Source organism: Triturus cristatus, chromosome 10 (assembly GCF_964204655.1).
Source record: "Triturus cristatus chromosome 10, aTriCri1.1, whole genome shotgun sequence".
NCBI classification, from domain to species: domain Eukaryota; kingdom Metazoa; phylum Chordata; class Amphibia; order Caudata; family Salamandridae; genus Triturus; species Triturus cristatus.
The window spans coordinates 448,667,752-448,685,887 of NC_140593.1; the positions used below are offsets into that span (position 1 = coordinate 448,667,752).

General features: G+C 48.1%; 1 protein-coding gene across 2 annotated transcripts in view; it reads right to left on the reverse strand.

Annotated features, from left to right (window-relative positions):
* The window catches only part of EPC1 (enhancer of polycomb 1), a 1,219,015-nt gene that overhangs the window by 110,186 nt on the left and 1,090,693 nt on the right, over positions 1–18,136 (reverse strand). For both annotated transcript variants that reach the window (XM_085631852.1, XM_085631851.1), the window contains exons 12-13: positions 15,727–15,868; positions 15,255–15,627 (exon numbers count right to left, since the gene is read on the reverse strand). In XM_085631852.1, the coding sequence (XP_085487978.1) occupies positions 15,255–15,627; positions 15,727–15,868 (515 nt within the window). The remainder of the gene's footprint in view (positions 1–15,254; positions 15,628–15,726; positions 15,869–18,136) is intronic.

Consider the following 18,136-nt stretch of genomic DNA (forward strand, 5'->3'; position numbering starts at 1 on the left):
AGGACTTAAGTATTATAATCTATGTTATATGTACCTAGACAATATCTGTGTGATCTTTCAATTTAGTATCTCAAGATTACAATGGTATTACAACAGCAAGCTCAGATCCCAACCGCTGCTCACCAATGTGAGAAGTTGGCCTGATGTATGATGTCACTAGGTCTAGTGTACACCTTATATCAGTCCAAATACCCTTATGGTGATTGGTTGTAAAGTCAACCTTATAGACCAGCTATCCTAGTGGTAGCATGGACAAGAGTAGTCTTAGGCTAAACTCTGAATGGCATGTGAAGCCAGCTGTGATACCATATATAATCCCTTGAATACCAAATGAAAGGACACCACAACAGATATATATATAAAATAAAGTGTATTTATTCTAGTCAAACCCTCAGCACTCTTTATGAGATTAGAGGTAAGTACAACACAGTCTTATTTAAGCATACATTAAGTCACACAGGTAAGTAATACAGTTAGGCCCTAGGGGCCACGCAAACCATATACTAAATAAGTGGTATAAGGACCACTGTCACGGAAATAGAATAGGCCTAGGCCTAGGGAATCGCTGGGGCTACACTACACTAGCGTTAGTTAGGAAGTGGGAGGCCCACGGGATTCGTGTGCAGAGTGGAAACACTCACGCGTAATGCGTAAAAGTCACTAGCAATAGTACAGTTTAGAAAACAATAGATTTAGGACACTTCCGGAGTAGCTAGGAAGTCGAGACTGGAAAACTAGACACTAGGATAGTCACTATCCTGATGAGCACCGGAGTACCCAAGTTACCTAGCCCACAGGCCGCGGGTGCATAGGGGTGAAGTTGCGTCGGTTTTCGTCGTCGACTCCTATGGATGCCTGAAGAAAGATGCTGACAGGCAGTCAGTGAAGAGTGTCCGGTGGATCCCAAGGCTGGGATCAAGAAGAGAGGAGACCTGCAAGCAGAAGGGACAGAGTCAAGGTCACTAGCCAGTGACCACGTGGAACCAGGAAGGAACCAGGCGATTTCGTGAAGATTGCAGGTGAAGGTGAAGCTTGTCGCTGCAGCCAGGAGGACCAGGAAGCGTCGAGGACGACCAGGACCAGGAGGCGAGCTGTCCCACGAAGGCTCTTGCTGTCGGCGGCGTCGAAGTTGGACTAGGACTCACCAAGCCTTGGCAAGCGGAACCCACGAAGAACGGAGGACTTGCTTCTTGTGCAGACCAGGAAGGTCTGGGGTGCTTCTTCTTTGCAGAGAAGCGGGAGCCAGTCTGGAGGAGCCAAACCAGCGCAGAAGATTTCAGGGTGCGTCGTCACAAAGGCCACTAGCCAGCGGGCAAGCAACCGGACAGATGCGGCAAGCAGGAAAATGCAGAAGGGCCCCACGCAGGACTCGTGGAGTGTGGGGGGCTGATCTTCGGTGCAGATGATGCTTGGGGTTGGGGCTTCTCAATCCCCGGTGCACAACTTCGAGGGTGCCTCAGAAGCTGCGCTTGAAGTTACTAGCCACGTTTCCCAGGTAGCCGGTCCCACGTCGCTCGTCGCCTCCACAGATCTCAGCTCTGCTGTGGATGTGGATCAGGGTCGGAGAAGTCTGGAAGTCAAGGCTCTGGTCGGGCTCTGCAGTCGGTTCCTCGTAGAACGTGGGCAAAGCAAAGGGTAGTCTCTTGATGGTGCCTGTTTGCACAGGGTAGCCACTCCTTGGCCACAAGGGAGATTCTTCAGTCTTCTTCTTTCGTCGAATGTCGAAGGTCCAGAGTTTCTGTTCAAGTTGCAGGTTCAGGATAATCTAGAGTCTTGAGGCCCAACTCCCACTCTTATACTAATCTGGGGGTCTGGGATACCTGCTAGGTCACGCCTTATGGGTGGGACCTGGGAGGGGGTGGTTACACCCACTTCCCTTTGTCCAGTTTCGCGCCAGAGCTGGGGCTGGAGTGCCCCAGCGCCGGTTTGAACTGGACTATGCAAGGAATACCTTGTGTGCCCCAGGCATGTCTCATTCCTTTCAGCCCACCCTGCCCCAATACACTAAAGGCTGTCTGGGGAGGTGCTAGCACCTCCCCAAGCAGGAAACCTATTGTCCAGGCCTCCCTGGCTGGGATCACTCCCAGCAGCAGGAGGTCAGACTTGTGTCTGTGGCAGCAGCATCCATTTTGTGATGCTGAGGCTTTGGTCAGAGTTAAACAGCAAAGTAGGATTTTAACATGTCTCTCCCTCTAGAAGGGAGGAATAATATCCTCATCACCAGAAATGGTATGGGGGTATTATTCCAAAGTGTTAGACACCTTACACAACATGTTTTGATAAAGCCAAACCATAGTTACCAAAACCGTTTAAGATTATAAGGCACTTTAAGAGTATATGGTACGCTATATCATAGAACAGCTATAAGGACATGGTTCCGAAAGCTGCAGACAGGCTCAGCTCATGCTAGAGCACCATCTCACATGTTACCAAGCACTCTGCCTCCAGGATTGTCAAGGCCTGCCATAGGAGTGACTGATAGGTACACATGTGTCTATATATAAGGGTAGATATAGGCATACTATATCTAAGCAAGGGGTGATTACACGACCTTGCCCCAGCTGAGTGATCAGCCAGTTGTGTCTGATTGGAGGGCCAGACCAGGGGTGGCATAATACATGCTGCAGCCCCTGGGAGGCCTAGGGTACACCTATGCCCTGGGTACCTAGGGTACACTGTACAGGGTCCAATAAGGTGATCCTTACCAATTGGTTATGTACCTAGGGTACATGGAGTCCATTTTAAAGAGAGAGCAGACAGCCTGAGACCCTGAATGGCAGGATCTCAGGCCAACTAAGTCGAAAAACCAGCTAGACACTAGGCAAAAAGTTGGGGGTAACCATAGTCAGATATCCACCTTCCTACACCGCTGAATTATGGAGTGCATGTGAGCAATTTCAATGGGTGTCGCCCAATGCCTGCTTTAAGCTTATTCCATGTAATTACTTGACCAACCATACAAGGCCCCATTGAATCTATCTAAGATATACCCTGGAGTTCCTTCTAGATTTGGCAGGTGTGGTCAACGTTTGGCAGGCTTTCTGCACATGACTTTGTCTTGTGTGGGACTGGTGGACTTCTGGACTGAGGTGGTTGGTGCACTGTCCCATGTTATTGGGGTGACCCTGATGGGCACGGAGAAGCTTTGCCTGTTGGTGGAGCTCCCCCACATAGGACTATGGAAAAAGGCAACCTGGATGTTGGCGCTCGGCATGGTCCTGGTGAGACGACGAATAGCTATCAGCTATAGGAGGCCCCGTGTGTCGGAAGCCTCCGCATGGAGGTGAGATTTGTTGAGTGGGCACTGGCAGATGAGCAGAATATCAAACATACCCGTAGAGATGACAGAGTGGCTGAGCTGAGGATTTAGCTACCTAGGGGGAGTTGATTTAAAAACCAATGGACCCTCCAGACACTGGGTTGCTGTAATAAACAGAATGGGAACGCATACACAGTCTATGGTTAGTTAAATGGTCAATGTGGGGAATCGAGCCAGTGGTGGGGCGGGTTAACTGAGTCTCTCAATAGAATGATATGGAGAAGGTATGTTAAGGGAACCGAGGGCACTGTTTTGCTTGCCATGTGTTTGTTATGTTGTTCTACAAAAATACTGCTGATGATTTTTTTTTAACAGTACTGTTTAATTGATTTGGCTGACATTTTATTTTTAAAATAAAAAATGTTCAGAAAATGATGCCTTTTACAGACTTTTTTTGTGTGTCTGTTTTTCATATGTAACATATTGTAAAATGGTGCTGTGGAGATCCTGCACATCTGCAGAGATATTATACTTTCATGGCTATCAGAGAGTCTCTATGTACTTACCAGTAACTGCAAGTTGCTAGCATGGGTACCTTTCATAGATTCACATGCATGTAAAATTCCCCAACTGTCAAACTGGGAGTCTCACGGTGAAATTTTAACAGCAGTATCAAAGAAATTGCAGTGAAAACAGTACCAGCAGTCATGTTAGTAGCATAATCACCTCATTAGAAAAGCCCTGAACTACAGGAAATGGTTTTGGTGTGCACTGAAGTCCGCTCTCCCCACAGACCTCCATATTTTAGATTTCTAAATCACTACTGTGAAAGGAAAATAAGCAGAGTCCCTAAAGAGGTAGGTCTAAATACGAGTCTATGAAAGATACCACCGCTGGGAAATTGTAGTTACAGGTAAGTAACTGTTTTCTTCCCTAGCACTGGATCTTTTCTTCGTTCATGTGCTTTAATCAAAATAGCAAGCAGTATTTAAAATACAGCTGGCATCACGAATGAATCAACCATAGGATGACCGATGAGACATACAGGTGTATTTTCCGCTGCTCTATATTTTCTGTCCAGTCTAGGGACTGTTGTTGAAAGTAAAACCGGAGCCTGCATGCTCTTTACACCCCCTTTCCAGATGTGATTGATGTTAAGGATCGCCTTCATCGGGTTCCTGGGTGCCTCATTAAAATCGCTGAGAAAACAATAAGTTCACGCTCAGTCACTGGCAAGGCCAGCCATTGTGATGCCCTAGTAAGTGGTAAAGGGCAATGTCTTCTGGAGGTGAGTCAGCCAGAGGAGAGGCAGGTGCACTTGTTGCTGGGGCAACGTAGTCATCCCACTCATCAGATGGTGCCACAGCAAGTTCGCAGGTCTCTTCTTCCTGAATGGACAGATCCTCCTCTGAAGAACCATATCCAACTGTTGAACCTGCTTGTGTAGAGGCAACATTTGTGGTTGAGGCAGCAGTACTGGTGAAGCAGGTGGGGGTTGCGGCTGTCCTCACTGAGGTGAGACCATGGAATCTCTGCATGAGTTGCATAATGTGGAAACTTAGTATAATATTCTGCGTCATATGATACAGATCATTAATACAGTCTGCTGGAAACCTCACCATTGGAGGTTCCTGGTAGGATGGGTCATCGTAATGAGTTGTCCAGAGCCCCCAGTGAGAGTCTTCCGCTCATTTCTGCAGTCAGCTTCTTTATGCTGCCCATACTAAAATGTCATGATTATCGTTGTATTACCATTGTAAGTGAAGCTGAGCAGGGTTTGTGGCAGCTGCCAAGGCTCCTTCGTCCTGGGATTCACCTTCGGTGTCCAAGAAGTTTGCAGAAAGCTGGGAAGGTACTTTGTTAGGTGAAATGTCCTCAGGAGCAAGGCCTTCTTGGCTGAGACCTGAGGAAATTAAACAGTCTTCTCTCAGGTGTCAATGGAGGTGTTGCATATGGGGGTGTAGTCAACAGTAAGGTGTCAATCATTGGAAAAGAACTGGTGCAGCTGGGGTATCTAAAGCTGAATTCTGTGACCAGGACAGTTAACAGCAGTAAGCAGAGACAGCTGAAGTTGTCGACTAGGGAACCACCATCAACAGTCTGTCATACTGCCATTTTGAAATACACACCACCAGACAACTTTGAGGACCTACCGGGCTTCTTATCTGATTTTTTTCAAGGCTTTTCAGGGGGTGTCTTCTGGAACACATCACTCTTCAAGCTAACTTTTTCCTGTTAAACTGTCTTTTCTTTAGCTTTTTACCTTGGTTTGATGTTCCTGGGACTTTTACCATTCGCCCTTGACCAGCCAGGACTATCACAACTTGCGGGAGAACGGCGAAGAGGCACAGCGATTGGGACTGCGAGGTCCAGGGTGCACGCCTCCAACCCTCGTTAAGCACACCTGGAACCTCTTCCCTGCTCCGCCTCCACCAAGCCCACCAAGCCCACGCCTCGCGGCCCCCGCTTCACGGGTGCCGCTCGGAGGCTCTGTCTATTTAAACATCGCCTAAGGAGCTCGTGCTGGGACTTTTACCACTCGCCCTTGACCAGCCAGGACTATCACAACTTGCGGGAGAACGGCGAAGAGGCACAGCGATTGGGACTGCGAGGTCCAGGGTGCACGCCTCCAACCCTCGTTAAGCACACCTGGAACCTCTTCCCTGCTCCGCCTCCACCAAGCCCACCAAGCCCACGCCTCGCGGCCCCCGCTTCACGGGAGCCGCTCGGAGGCTCTGTCTATTTAAACATCGCCTAAGGAGCTCGTGCTGGGACTTTTACCACTCGCCCTTGACCAGCCAGGACTATCACAACTTGCGGGAGAACGGCGAAGAGGCACAGCGATTGGGACTGCGAGGTCCAGGGTGCACGCCTCCAACCCTCGTTAAGCACACCTGGAACCTCTTCCCTGCTCCGCCTCCACCAAGCCCACCAAGCCCACGCCTCGCGGCCCCCGCTTCACGGGTGCCGCTCGGAGGCTCTGTCTATTTAAACATCGCCTAAGGAGCTCGTGCTGGGACTTTTACCACTCGCCCTTGACCAGCCAGGACTATCACAACTTGCGGGAGAACGGCGAAGAGGCACAGCGATTGGGACTGCGAGGTCCAGGGTGCACGCCTCCAACCCTCGTTAAGCACACCTGGAACCTCTTCCCTGCTCCGCCTCCACCAAGCCCACGCCTCGCGGCCCCCGCTTCGCGGGAGCCGCTCGAAGGCTCCGTCTATTTAAACATCGCCTAAGGAGCTCGTGCTGGGACTTTTACCACTCGCCCTTGACCAGCCAGGACTATCACAACTTGCGGGAGAACGGCGAAGAGGCACAGCGATTGGGACTGCGAGGTCCAGGGTGCACGCCTCCAACCCTCGTTAAGCACACCTGGAACCTCTTCCCTGCTCCGCCTCCACCAAGCCCACCAAGCCCACGCCTCGCGGCCCCCGCTTCGCGGGAGCCGCTCGGAGGCTCTGTCTATTTAAACATCGCCTAAGGAGCTCGTGCTGGGACTTTTACCACTCGCCCTTGACCAGCCAGGACTATCACAACTTGCGGGAGAACGGCGAAGAGGCACAGCGATTGGGACTGCGAGGGCCAGGGTGCACGCCTCCAACCCTCGTTAAGCACACCTGGAACCTCTTCCCTGCTCCGCCTCCACCAAGCCCACCAAGCCCACGCCTCGCGGCCCCCGCTTCGCGGGAGCCGCTCGGAGGCTCTGTCTATTTAAACATCGCCTAAGGAGCTCGTGCTGGGACTTTTACCACTCGCCCTTGACCAGCCAGGACTATCACAACTTGCGGGAGAACGGCGAAGAGGCACAGCGATTGGGACTGCGAGGTCCAGGGTGCACGCCTCCAACCCTCGTTAAGCACACCTGGAACCTCTTCCCTGCTCCGCCTCCACCAAGCCCACGCCTCGCGGCCCCCGCTTCGCGGGAGCCGCTCGGAGGCTCTGTCTATTTAAACATCGCCTAAGGAGCTCGTGCTGGGACTTTTACCACTCGCCCTTGACCAGCCAGGACTATCACAACTTGCGGGAGAACGGCGAAGAGGCAAAGCGATTGGGACTGCGAGGGCCAGGGTGCACGCCTCCAACCCTCGTTAAGCACACCTGGAACCTCTTCCCTGCTCCGCCTCCACCAAGCCCACCAAGCCCACGCCTCGCGGCCCCCGCTTCGCGGGAGCCGCTCGGAGGCTCTGTCTATTTAAACATCGCCTAAGGAGCTCGTGCTGGGACTTTTACCACTCGCCCTTGACCAGCCAGGACTATCACAACTTGCGGGAGAACGGCGAAGAGGCACAGCGATTGGGACTGCGAGGTCCAGGGTGCACGCCTCCAACCCTCGTTAAGCACACCTGGAACCTCTTCCCTGCTCTGCCTCCACCAAGCCCACGCCTCGCGGCCCCCGCTTCGCGGGAGCCGCTCGGAGGCTCTGTCTATTTAAACATCGCCTAAGGAGCTCGTGCTGGGACTTTTACCACTCGCCCTTGACCAGCCAGGACTATCACAACTTGCGGGAGAACGGCGAAGAGGCACAGCGATTGGGACTGCGAGGTCCAGGGTGCACGCCTCCAACCCTCGTTAAGCACACCTGGAACCTCTTCCCTGCTCCGCCTCCACCAAGCCCACCAAGCCCACGCCTCGCGGCCCCCGCTTCGCGGGAGCCGCTCGGAGGCTCTGTCTATTTAAACATCGCCTAAGGAGCTCGTGCTGGGACTTTTACCACTCGCCCTTGACCAGCCAGGACTATCACAACTTGCGGGAGAACGGCGAAGAGGCACAGCGATTGGGACTGCGAGGTCCAGGGTGCACGCCTCCAACCCTCGTTAAGCACACCTGGAACCTCTTCCCTGCTCCGCCTCCACCAAGCCCACGCCTCGCGGCCCCCGCTTCGCGGGAGCCGCTCGGAGGCTCTGTCTATTTAAACATCGCCTAAGGAGCTCGTGCTGGGACTTTTACCACTCGCCCTTGACCAGCCAGGATTATCACAACTTGCGGGAGAACGGCGAAGAGGCACAGCGATTGGGACTGCGAGGTCCAGGGTGCACGCCTCCAACCCTCGTTAAGCACACCTGGAACCTCTTCCCTGCTCCGCCTCCACCAAGCCCACCAAGCCCACGCCTCGCGGCCCCCGCTTCGCGGGAGCCGCTCGGAGGCTCTGTCTATTTAAACATCGCCTAAGGAGCTCGTGCTGGGACTTTTACCACTCGCCCTTGACCAGCCAGGACTATCACAACTTGCGGGAGAACGGCGAAGAGGCACAGCGATTGGGACTGCGAGGTCCAGGGTGCACGCCTCCAACCCTCGTTAAGCACACCTGGAACCTCTTCCCTGCTCCGCCTCCACCAAGCCCACGCCTCGCGGCCCCCGCTTCGCGGGAGCCGCTCGGAGGCTCTGTCTATTTAAACATCGCCTAAGGAGCTCGTGCTGGGACTTTTACCACTCGCCCTTGACCAGCCAGGACTATCACAACTTGCGGGAGAACTGCGAAGAGGCACAGCGATTGGGACTGCGAGGTCCAGGGTGCACGCCTCCAACTCTCGTTAAGCACACCTGGAACCTCTTCCCTGCTCCGCCTCCCAACGCCCCTTCTTCTATAGTAAGGACCCCGCCTACACGCGCTAGCGGTACGCGCGCGGTCGCAGCTCGGACGAAGACCGGACAAAGAGCGGGCCCTCTGAGGCCCTCAGAGACTCGAGGAGACCGGACCGGGGGAACTTTCTAACTTTACTGCCCACTAACCGTGAGTTTTGTGTTAGATACTGTTAGCAATAATATGGCTGAGATTGTAGCTACTAATCCTCCTGCAACTCATGGTGCCCCAACCAAAGGCACATTGGTTGATTATTTTAAAAAGGTTATTGTACCCACGGACAAGGAGACTACGCTTGCCGAACGAAGGGCCGAGCGACGTCGCTCTATAGAGTGTATTAAAAATAGGACACTAATGGACAGCACATCTCCTTTGACTTCGTCCCTCATTGTGTTAAGTCCTCCTACCTTGACGCAGGAGGCGTTAGCTATGGATAATGTCCCCGAGCTGCTTAGAACTATTGATTCTACACCCAGCAATTTTAATTTTTCACCAGTTTCAACTGTTTTGCCCCCTTCCAGTACTATTACTTTTGATAAGGAAACTGATATTGTCACTATTCCCTCTGCATCTAAGGCTAAGTCGTCTATCAAGAAGGCAGGGAGGGCGTTGGTGTCTAAAGCTCCAAGGCCCCCTCCGCCCAAGAGAAGAAAGAGGTTAGGCAACTTGCCAAAAGGTAAGATCAATCACACTGATTTTGGCAAGGGCCCTATGCAAACTGTAGGCATAGCATCGTTGACAAAGGTTCCATCATCGCCATTAATAAGACACGATGTGGCCTTAATATCTTCTACCTCCTTGGTTCCCCCTCCTCCTGACTTGTCTCGTTCTCCGTTGCTCCTATCTGACTTGGGTACAATGCCACCATATCTTGAGAGCATCGAGAAATTGATAAGATCATTTACTCTACCCATTATAGAACGTCTAAAAAATATAGAGTCACGATTGGGGAACCTAGAATCTTTAATCATAAAACACCCGGGGTCACGGGAAGATCCTGCTCACCTACTCCCGCCCCCCCTTATGGTTTCAGATGTATCTCTTACTCACACTAGGACTAATGAGATAGGTAGCTCTAATTCCCAGCATAGGGACAAGTACTCCCACACCACAACCCTTCAAAGTCATCGTCAACATGAAGAGGGTGAATTAAGGAAGGAAATAGCAAACCCCATCTTAGCAACGTCCCCAAAGGAGAGGGGTGAGAATCATCACCTAGCTAGAGCAAGAGACCCATATAGCCATCAAGTTAACTTACCCCCAGAGGCAGTACCATATGTGGTAGTGTTAACAGAAGTTCCGCCTCTGGCAAAGGGTAAAAATGAGGGCTATTACGATCTAAAAAATAAAACCATGCACTGGCTTAGGACAAACAGACCCCTCCCTCCTAACATCAATGGGGAGATATTGCATGTTCGGAGACTTCATTGGCTAGGTCGCAGAATCAAGGATCTTGAAGGGGATGTAATTATCATCAACTTTAGAGACCCCAGAGCAGTCAAATACATCTTAGACTACCCCTTGGGTTCTACATGGGGGTCCATAATTCCCCGTGTACTATCATACTTCTACCCAAGATCAACAGTCTCTTATAATGCATACCCCAGGGCTCCAGTAAAAACGGTGACTCACCCTCACCCATTCCTAGCAACATCTGCTCCCCTTGTTCAATACTGTAACATGTATGCACCCAGTTCTGTGGCATACGGAAATGCAGCAGAATGGGTTACGATTCCCCCTGGGAATCACAGAATTGGTCCACGGAGGGTGAACTACAGGCTACCATTTACTCCTCTTGAAGTTGCTAATAGATTTGGGGCCTTATCAGGAGTCGATGACTGCGACTGACATAGTACTACTTTTGATTATGGGCTTAGCACACAGGGTGACCAGGCTGAGGATATGGATCTGATTCCCAAATTGCTGACTTCTTGTCCAAATAATTTTATCTCCATTAGGCCACACTTGCCCTTACCGGTGACTCATACAGTCCCCCTGGAATATGTCCCGGCGGCTGCAGATGAAATAGCTATAAAACCTTATTGTTCCGGACGCAGGGAGGAGAGGGTAGAGGTGGAGGGCGGTTGCTCTTCACGAAAGATCAAAGTTCTACAGGGGTCCTCACCTAAAGCACAAAGTGATTTGGGGATCTGTGCCCCTCCAAGGACGGTAGAAAGCACCCCGTATGAGATTCCTATGCCCACAAATAGGGCTATGAGGCCACTAAAGATACTGTCATGGAACGTGGCTGGGCTCCCTAATAAGTTAGGCAACACTGACTGGGAAACTTTTATTAAAGAACATGATATATGCATGTTCCAAGAGACGTGGGCCAGAGAAAACCTTTGCCACCCCGGGTTCGCAATTTTTAATATTCCAGCTAGATGGGGCGGGAAGGGACGCCCGTCTGGAGGACTATCAACATGGATTGCCTGTCATCTAGGCTGTACGGCCGAGGTGGTAGAAACAAATTCACTTGACATCCTGTGTGTGGTCTTACGTTGGCCCACTGGGATGGGTCTGAGTCTGGTAAATATATACTCTAGACCAGTCGGAGCTGCGGCCACCTCAAGGACATTGGAGGATCTAGTGACTTTTCTTGACTATCTCACCGGCCCAGATACACTCCTGGTCGGAGGGGATATTAACATTCAGTTTGAACCACTTCCGACTCATTTAGATGGGATCAGTAGTGAGGAGGACGATCTTTGGGGAATCCAAAGCGTTGTAGGTCCGCCAGTCAGGGCAGCATCACCCCTCCTATTGCAAGTTTTAACATTAACATTGGCAAATTCACTTAGAGCATGTAATGGTAGGTTCGATGGGGATATTCCGCCCCAGCCAACTTTTAATAGACCAGGACAGGAGTCCCGGATTGACTACATACTGATCAGACTTCAGGATTGGAAATTGGCATTAGATTTTAAAATAGTCCCCAGGGTGGATAGTGATCATAACCCCCTAATCCTTTCATTAGCTGCAGATAGTTTCCTCAGGACCGAAACTCGAGGAAATAGACTACCTGCCCCCAGTCTCACCTTATCCAGTAACAGACGAAGATTAAGGTGGGACAAATTGCTAGAGAAACCGACCCGTATAAGGGCAATATATGAGCAAGTGGCATTAACCCTGGAAAGAGTGGAAAGTCTCCTCCCTCAACTGTCCTCGCCAGAAGGTTGTTCCCCCCTCGAGGACATCCATCAGACCCTCTGCGACAATTTAGCTGAGGTATTGAACCCTGTGGTTCGGGGCAGGAAATTGAGAAGTGAAAGAGCCTCATGGTTCAATGCCAGCTGCAGGGGAGCTAAGAAAGATCTTCTCCAAGCGCTCAAAAATAAGGAAGCATCCTCTGTGGTTAGGGAAAAGAGGGTGGCCTATAAGCTCCTCCTTGAATCTGCTAAAATAGATTGGGATTGGGAGAACTGGACAGAAATAACATCTGCTCTCAAAACTAGAGATTCCAGGAAATTTTGGCACATAGTCAAACATGGCTCAGTTGAGCCTGTTATGGCTATAGAAGGCAACATTGCACCGGAAGTCTGGGAAAAACATTTCTCATCGCTCTATAGTAGAGCTGGGCAAGACCAAATGGGAACTCTGCCCGAGAGCCTAGTGGCCCCCACCACCGATAATCACACTGAGCTGGAAGACTTTAAGCTGGAGGAATTGGAAATGGCAATTACTTGCCTTTCCTCAGGAAAAGCGCCAGGCCTAGATAAGCTCCCAGGCGACCTCTTAAGGCACGAGGTCAGAATTTGGGCACCATATTTCCTGGTACTGTTTAATGCCATCATTCATGGGATGGCTCTCCCTCCAACTTGGCTCGGGGCGGAGATTGTGCCCATTTTTAAAAGGGGCTCACCTTTGCTCCCCGCTAATTATAGACCGATCAGTCTGATAGACGTCCCACAGAAGCTTTTTGCGAGGCTTCTGTTGGATCGACTTTTGGACTGGATCGAGGAGAGGGATATTTTGAGCCCTCTTCAGGCCGGGTTTCGCCAGAAGACTTCTACTATAGATCAGGTATTCAGGCTGTCCCTTCTACATTGGAAAACAATACAGTTGGAGGGTGGCAGCCTCTATACTGTATTTGTAGATCTAAGGGCAGCCTTTGACCTGGTCCCACGCGGCAAGCTCTGGGAAGTCCTGGCGAACGTTGGGATGCCAGCTGACCTCCTGAGTATGATTATCTGCCTCCACACAAACACCTATGCTCGTGTGAGGTGCGGTGGACAGGGTGCACTCTCAAATAAGTTTCCCGTTGAGAGAGGGGTAAGACAGGGGTGCGTACTTGCACCGACCCTGTTTTGCCTCTTTGTCAACGGCGTCATTGACCACCTTAACGGGGTCCCCAATTCGGATGTCCCGAAGTTGGCAGGAAGGAGGGTCCCAGCAATTATGTTTGCTGATGATACCCTCCTTCTCTCCAAGTCACCTATGGGAATCCAGCGTGTGCTGGATGGATTTGGGGACTTCTGTAGAGAGCATGGATTGGAAATAAACACTACAAAGACCAAATTCATGGCCTTCAATCCGCCACCCAGGTTCCATCGTATTCCTCGTATAGGGGAAAACATACTCGAACGAGTAAACACCTTTGAATACCTTGGTGTTACACTCAACGAGGAATTGGGGTGGGGTCAACACCAGGAGAAAGCGAGGTTGAAACTAGCGCAACATATTGGTGGAATATTAGGGATGGTGGGGAAGAACAGGTCGACCCTCAAACCCATAGGCCCTCCTCTTCACATTTATAGGGTCCAAGCAAGAGGAGCAGTTACCTATGGGAGTGAATTATGGGGTCACAAAGTACTGGACAGCTTGACAAAGGAGGAGAACAGATTCCTCAGGTGTCTAGTAGCTCTTCCTCCGAGTACCCCGCTAGTGCCTTTACGACTTGACCTAGGCATTAGACCCCTGGAGGAGGAGTTGGCACTTCGTCCCGTGATCTATTGGCGCAGATTGTGGACGGTGCCCGAACTGACTCATTACAGACAGGGCCTACAGGAAGTTCTCAGCTTCCCAAATTCGGGGAACATTGCCTGGCTTAAATTCGTAAGGAATAGTTTGGTGAGCCTAGGTCTAGATGCACTATGGAATGATCCTTGTAACGCCTGTCCCAAGCTTTCTAAAAAAGCTTTAACCAAAGTGTATCATGACTCTAAGGCACCTTTACTCCGACCTTCTAAATCTTTAGGGTCTCTAACAAATCAATTCCTTCTTATGAAGAGTACTTACACCTTTGAATTGGCCCTTGACAATGTTTACCCTATAATAATTAGGAAGCTTTATTTGCAATGGAGGCACGGGTCCTTGCCAATTCGTGCTTTTACTAGTTCCTGGTCCCTGCCGACACCCAGCATTTGCCCGGCATGCAGATTAAGTGATGAAACTGAGCTGCATCTCGTATTCTTTTGCACGGGTTATACTGAGGCGCGCAGAAAATGGATTATCCCTATCTGTAGGAACCTGGGCTTCACCAGGTGCCATGAAGCCTTTAGAATTCTTAAGAGCGAAACGGCCGTGCACATTATGTTCGCAGTGGCAACATTTTTTGGGGGCTTTTTGGCACAAACGGAAAAAATATCTAAAAATGCCAATCTGATTCATTGTATGTAATTAGCATATATTAGCCGTGTGGCTGCACTATTTTTAAACATTTTATCTATTGTTGTTAAATGTTTTTACATTCATTTTATGTACTTTTATGGAGTTACTCCGAAATAAAGTTTTCTTGAACTTGATTCATCTATTGAAATCTGGTCACTTGCCTTCTTTCTACAGTAACACGAAAAGTCAGCCTTCCTTATCATTCAGGGACTGAGATAAAAATTTGCAGCAAATCTTCAGTTTTGGGGTTTATGCTACAGCTGAAGGCAGAAAATGGAGTATAACATATGTCAGCCACAAAAAGTCTATTTTTGCCACATGCCTTGATGATGGCTTTCTTCAGTAATCCAGCCATAACAGCAGAAAATCGTCTTCCAGACAAAACTCCAAAACATACTTGAAAATGATGCCTGAAGAGTTCAAATCTAGGTAAAAATCTGACAAACTAAGGTGATAGAAAGGTTGCAAAGCAGAGCTCCAAAAGGGACTCCCTTTCACACTATGTATGGTAGATATCTGGCTGGAGTTTGGGTCTTTCATAATGAGGTGATTCTGCCACTAAAGTGACTTTGCTTGTACCTCTTTTAAATGCCAATTCTTTTATACTGCTATTGAAAGGTCAGTATCAGACTCAGATCAACAAAAGAGAACGATTAAAGCAGGTGTATCAATGAAAGAACAAGTGCTGGAGAAACACATATACTTTTGGGTATCTGTTTAATGGTGATAAAACTTAACTTAGGTCCTATCATTGATGTAACAGTTAAAAAACAGCAAAATAGTAATTCAAATGCAAAATACCTTGGTGTTGGGTCCAGAGTTGATGATCCTGCAAGCTTGGGTACTTGACAGTTTGTTGTCATGGCTAGCTTTAAGGCAGAAGATTGAACAGAATTTATAGTCCTGGGTATATGTCGAACATTAAGAGCGTTAATAGAGTTTACAGTAGCAACAGATGATGGTACAGTTAATCGAATGTTGTTTCCAATCAGGACCTGAGCTGCGGCAGTGTTGGCAGAAGTTACTTGAAAACTTGGTATACTGCGGGGAGTTGATGTTTGGGCAACATTAGAATGCTGTAACAAGGCAGAACCAGTTGATATTAACGATGACTGATTTGTATGAACAAGGGCTGCAGTTGAATTACTACTGAGATGCAACCCCTTGTATAATCCTAGAAAAGAATTGACACAAAACATATATTAAGTTCACACAGCCACAATAACATTCATGCACTTCAACCAAGAGAACTAAGATAGGTGCAACTCCTCACCTGAGGCTTGAAGCACTCCATTCACTCCCACTCCAAGCACTACATCTTCCTTCATCCTAAGTGCTGTTAGCTGTTCTGAAGTAACCAAAGCTGAAGCAGCAAATTGTGCACTTACGGAATCCAATGTCCTTGAAGCAAAACCCTAAGAACAAACACAATTCCCTTAAAGTTATAAAGAGTTTAAATCATCACATAAGAGAATATAGATGGTCCTGCCACAAAAAGAGAACCTCTCTGCCGATCATGCAACTGTCCTACATAGTTAAATTAAGACATCAATCTAAAGTGTCAAGTCCGCACAAGCACAGTAAAGAACTGAACAATCAGTGGCAAATACAACTGGGCAATGCAGTGTTATATTTCAGTAGAAAAGACCAGAAAATTGTTTAAGAGCTACTGTTATCGCATGCAACAAGTTACTTTTGGCAGTACAACAACATTTTCATTGTTATGCACCTTATGAAAATCCCATGAAAACGAAAGTGCATGAGAATAAGGATGATATTGTTACCTGATAACCGATTGGCTCACTGCTGCCTTGTAGACTTTAATAGTAATGGGGGTTTTGGCCCAGAGACGGCCAGGAAGGGCCCATACAACTTTAAAAAATAATACCTGACCATTTACCTAATATGGCTGTTTAATAATTAAACAGACTTAGAACATTTGTACATTCAATTGGTCTGAAGTATTTCATTTACTTCTATTCAGTCTTTTTTTCGTAATTAAACATTGTTAAAGCATGTTCTCGACAAGACATACTACCTACCACATTTGATTTATAACCATAGTGCTCAACAAAAAATTTAACTAACATTATGAGCAGAAAATGAAACAGACAAGTTACATAAAATTAAACAAACATTTTGTTCAAAGAATGAGGCAGACAAATTAGCATCCGAATAACAATCAGCCAATTTTAAACATGACAGCCTTATTAACAAGTTGTTTCTGCTTCTTTGGAAATGGGATTGTAATGGCTACAGCCTACTTGGTACTCATTTTTAGATCTATGGGGGCAAGCAAACTTTTAACAAATTGCTCCTCATAGAAAAGTATTATTCAATTCCTATCCCAGGAGGAAAAACGCTAACGCGTTTCGATCCCCTTTATTAGTTAACATGGTTCTCTTCTGGGCGTGAGACTGGATATCAGCTGTTTGATTTCTACTTTGAAACCAAGTTTCATTGATGGGTCTTGAATTCGAAAGTATGTGGCAGGACGGCAGAGCTAACTTGATTATTTTTAATTGCTTTTTGGGTTGTACTGATTTATGAAGTCTGCTTATTGATAATCTGGTGTTGCCATATCGTGTGTCGCTATACTGTTTAAATGTCGCTACACATTTTTCAACAGCTTTGGAGGGAATGCGGGGACCGCTGCTCTTTATTTACTTTCACTCGCTATGCATTGTCAGACTGTGCTCGATCGATACAGTATTACGTTTGGCAGCTTACTCGACTTCGTCAGACACGGTATGTTTGATTCTCCTGCAGACCGTAGCATCAAATTTTCTTTAAGGCCAGATGCAGTGTGGTATAGAAGTACATAGTTTAGGATCATACATGAGGGGTTGAGAGCGCTTTTGCTAGCCATGCATGCCTAAGCAAGTGAGAGGGGCAAGATGCCCCTTCATATGTTAATATCTTCTCCAGCATTGTTATGGGACAGCACATTTACCTAATTATCAGACTTATGTTTCTGAAGTCTGTCTTTGTATACTCCATTCCAAAATAGTGTGAGGTGTGCCTTTCCTGCCTGGTAGACTTTGTTTCATGTAAGTTTAATATCTTGCTCAGGAAACTAAGATCGAAGTCAAGTATACAAGCAAGCTGATTTTCAGAATGCTATTAGTGTGTGCCTCTTGATAAACATTTATAACTTCATGTTTTATGTGATATATGAGTTCAGCTGCTTGATATATATTATAATACATGGTATTCTGGAATCCCTGTATAAATGCCAGTGCCTACTTCCTTTATAAATCGACTCCTTTTGACACACATACTTGGCGATTATATGAAAAGACATCAGACCACGATATAAGTTATTACCGTCGTTTTCCAAAGTCACAATGCCTGCTGCCAGAGCCAGCAGACAAGATGAAAGGCAGGTCAGGGAGCATAATCAAAGCAGCTATTTAATGCCACAAAAACAAAGTGTTTCTTTTTTATTTTTCTGCTCTGTTTTTCTGCTTACAGTGAAATACAGATACAACATTAGATAGCTATAGAAAAGTAAGAATCTTTCTGCATGTTTCTACACACTCTGAGCTACTGCAGTTTTTTTCTATTTTAATTCTTCATTTTTGTGAACACGCTGAACAAGTTACTTACCTTCGGTAACGATGTATATGTAAGAAACATTAGTTAGTTAGATTCCTCACCTTAGAATATCGCCAGGCGTCAGA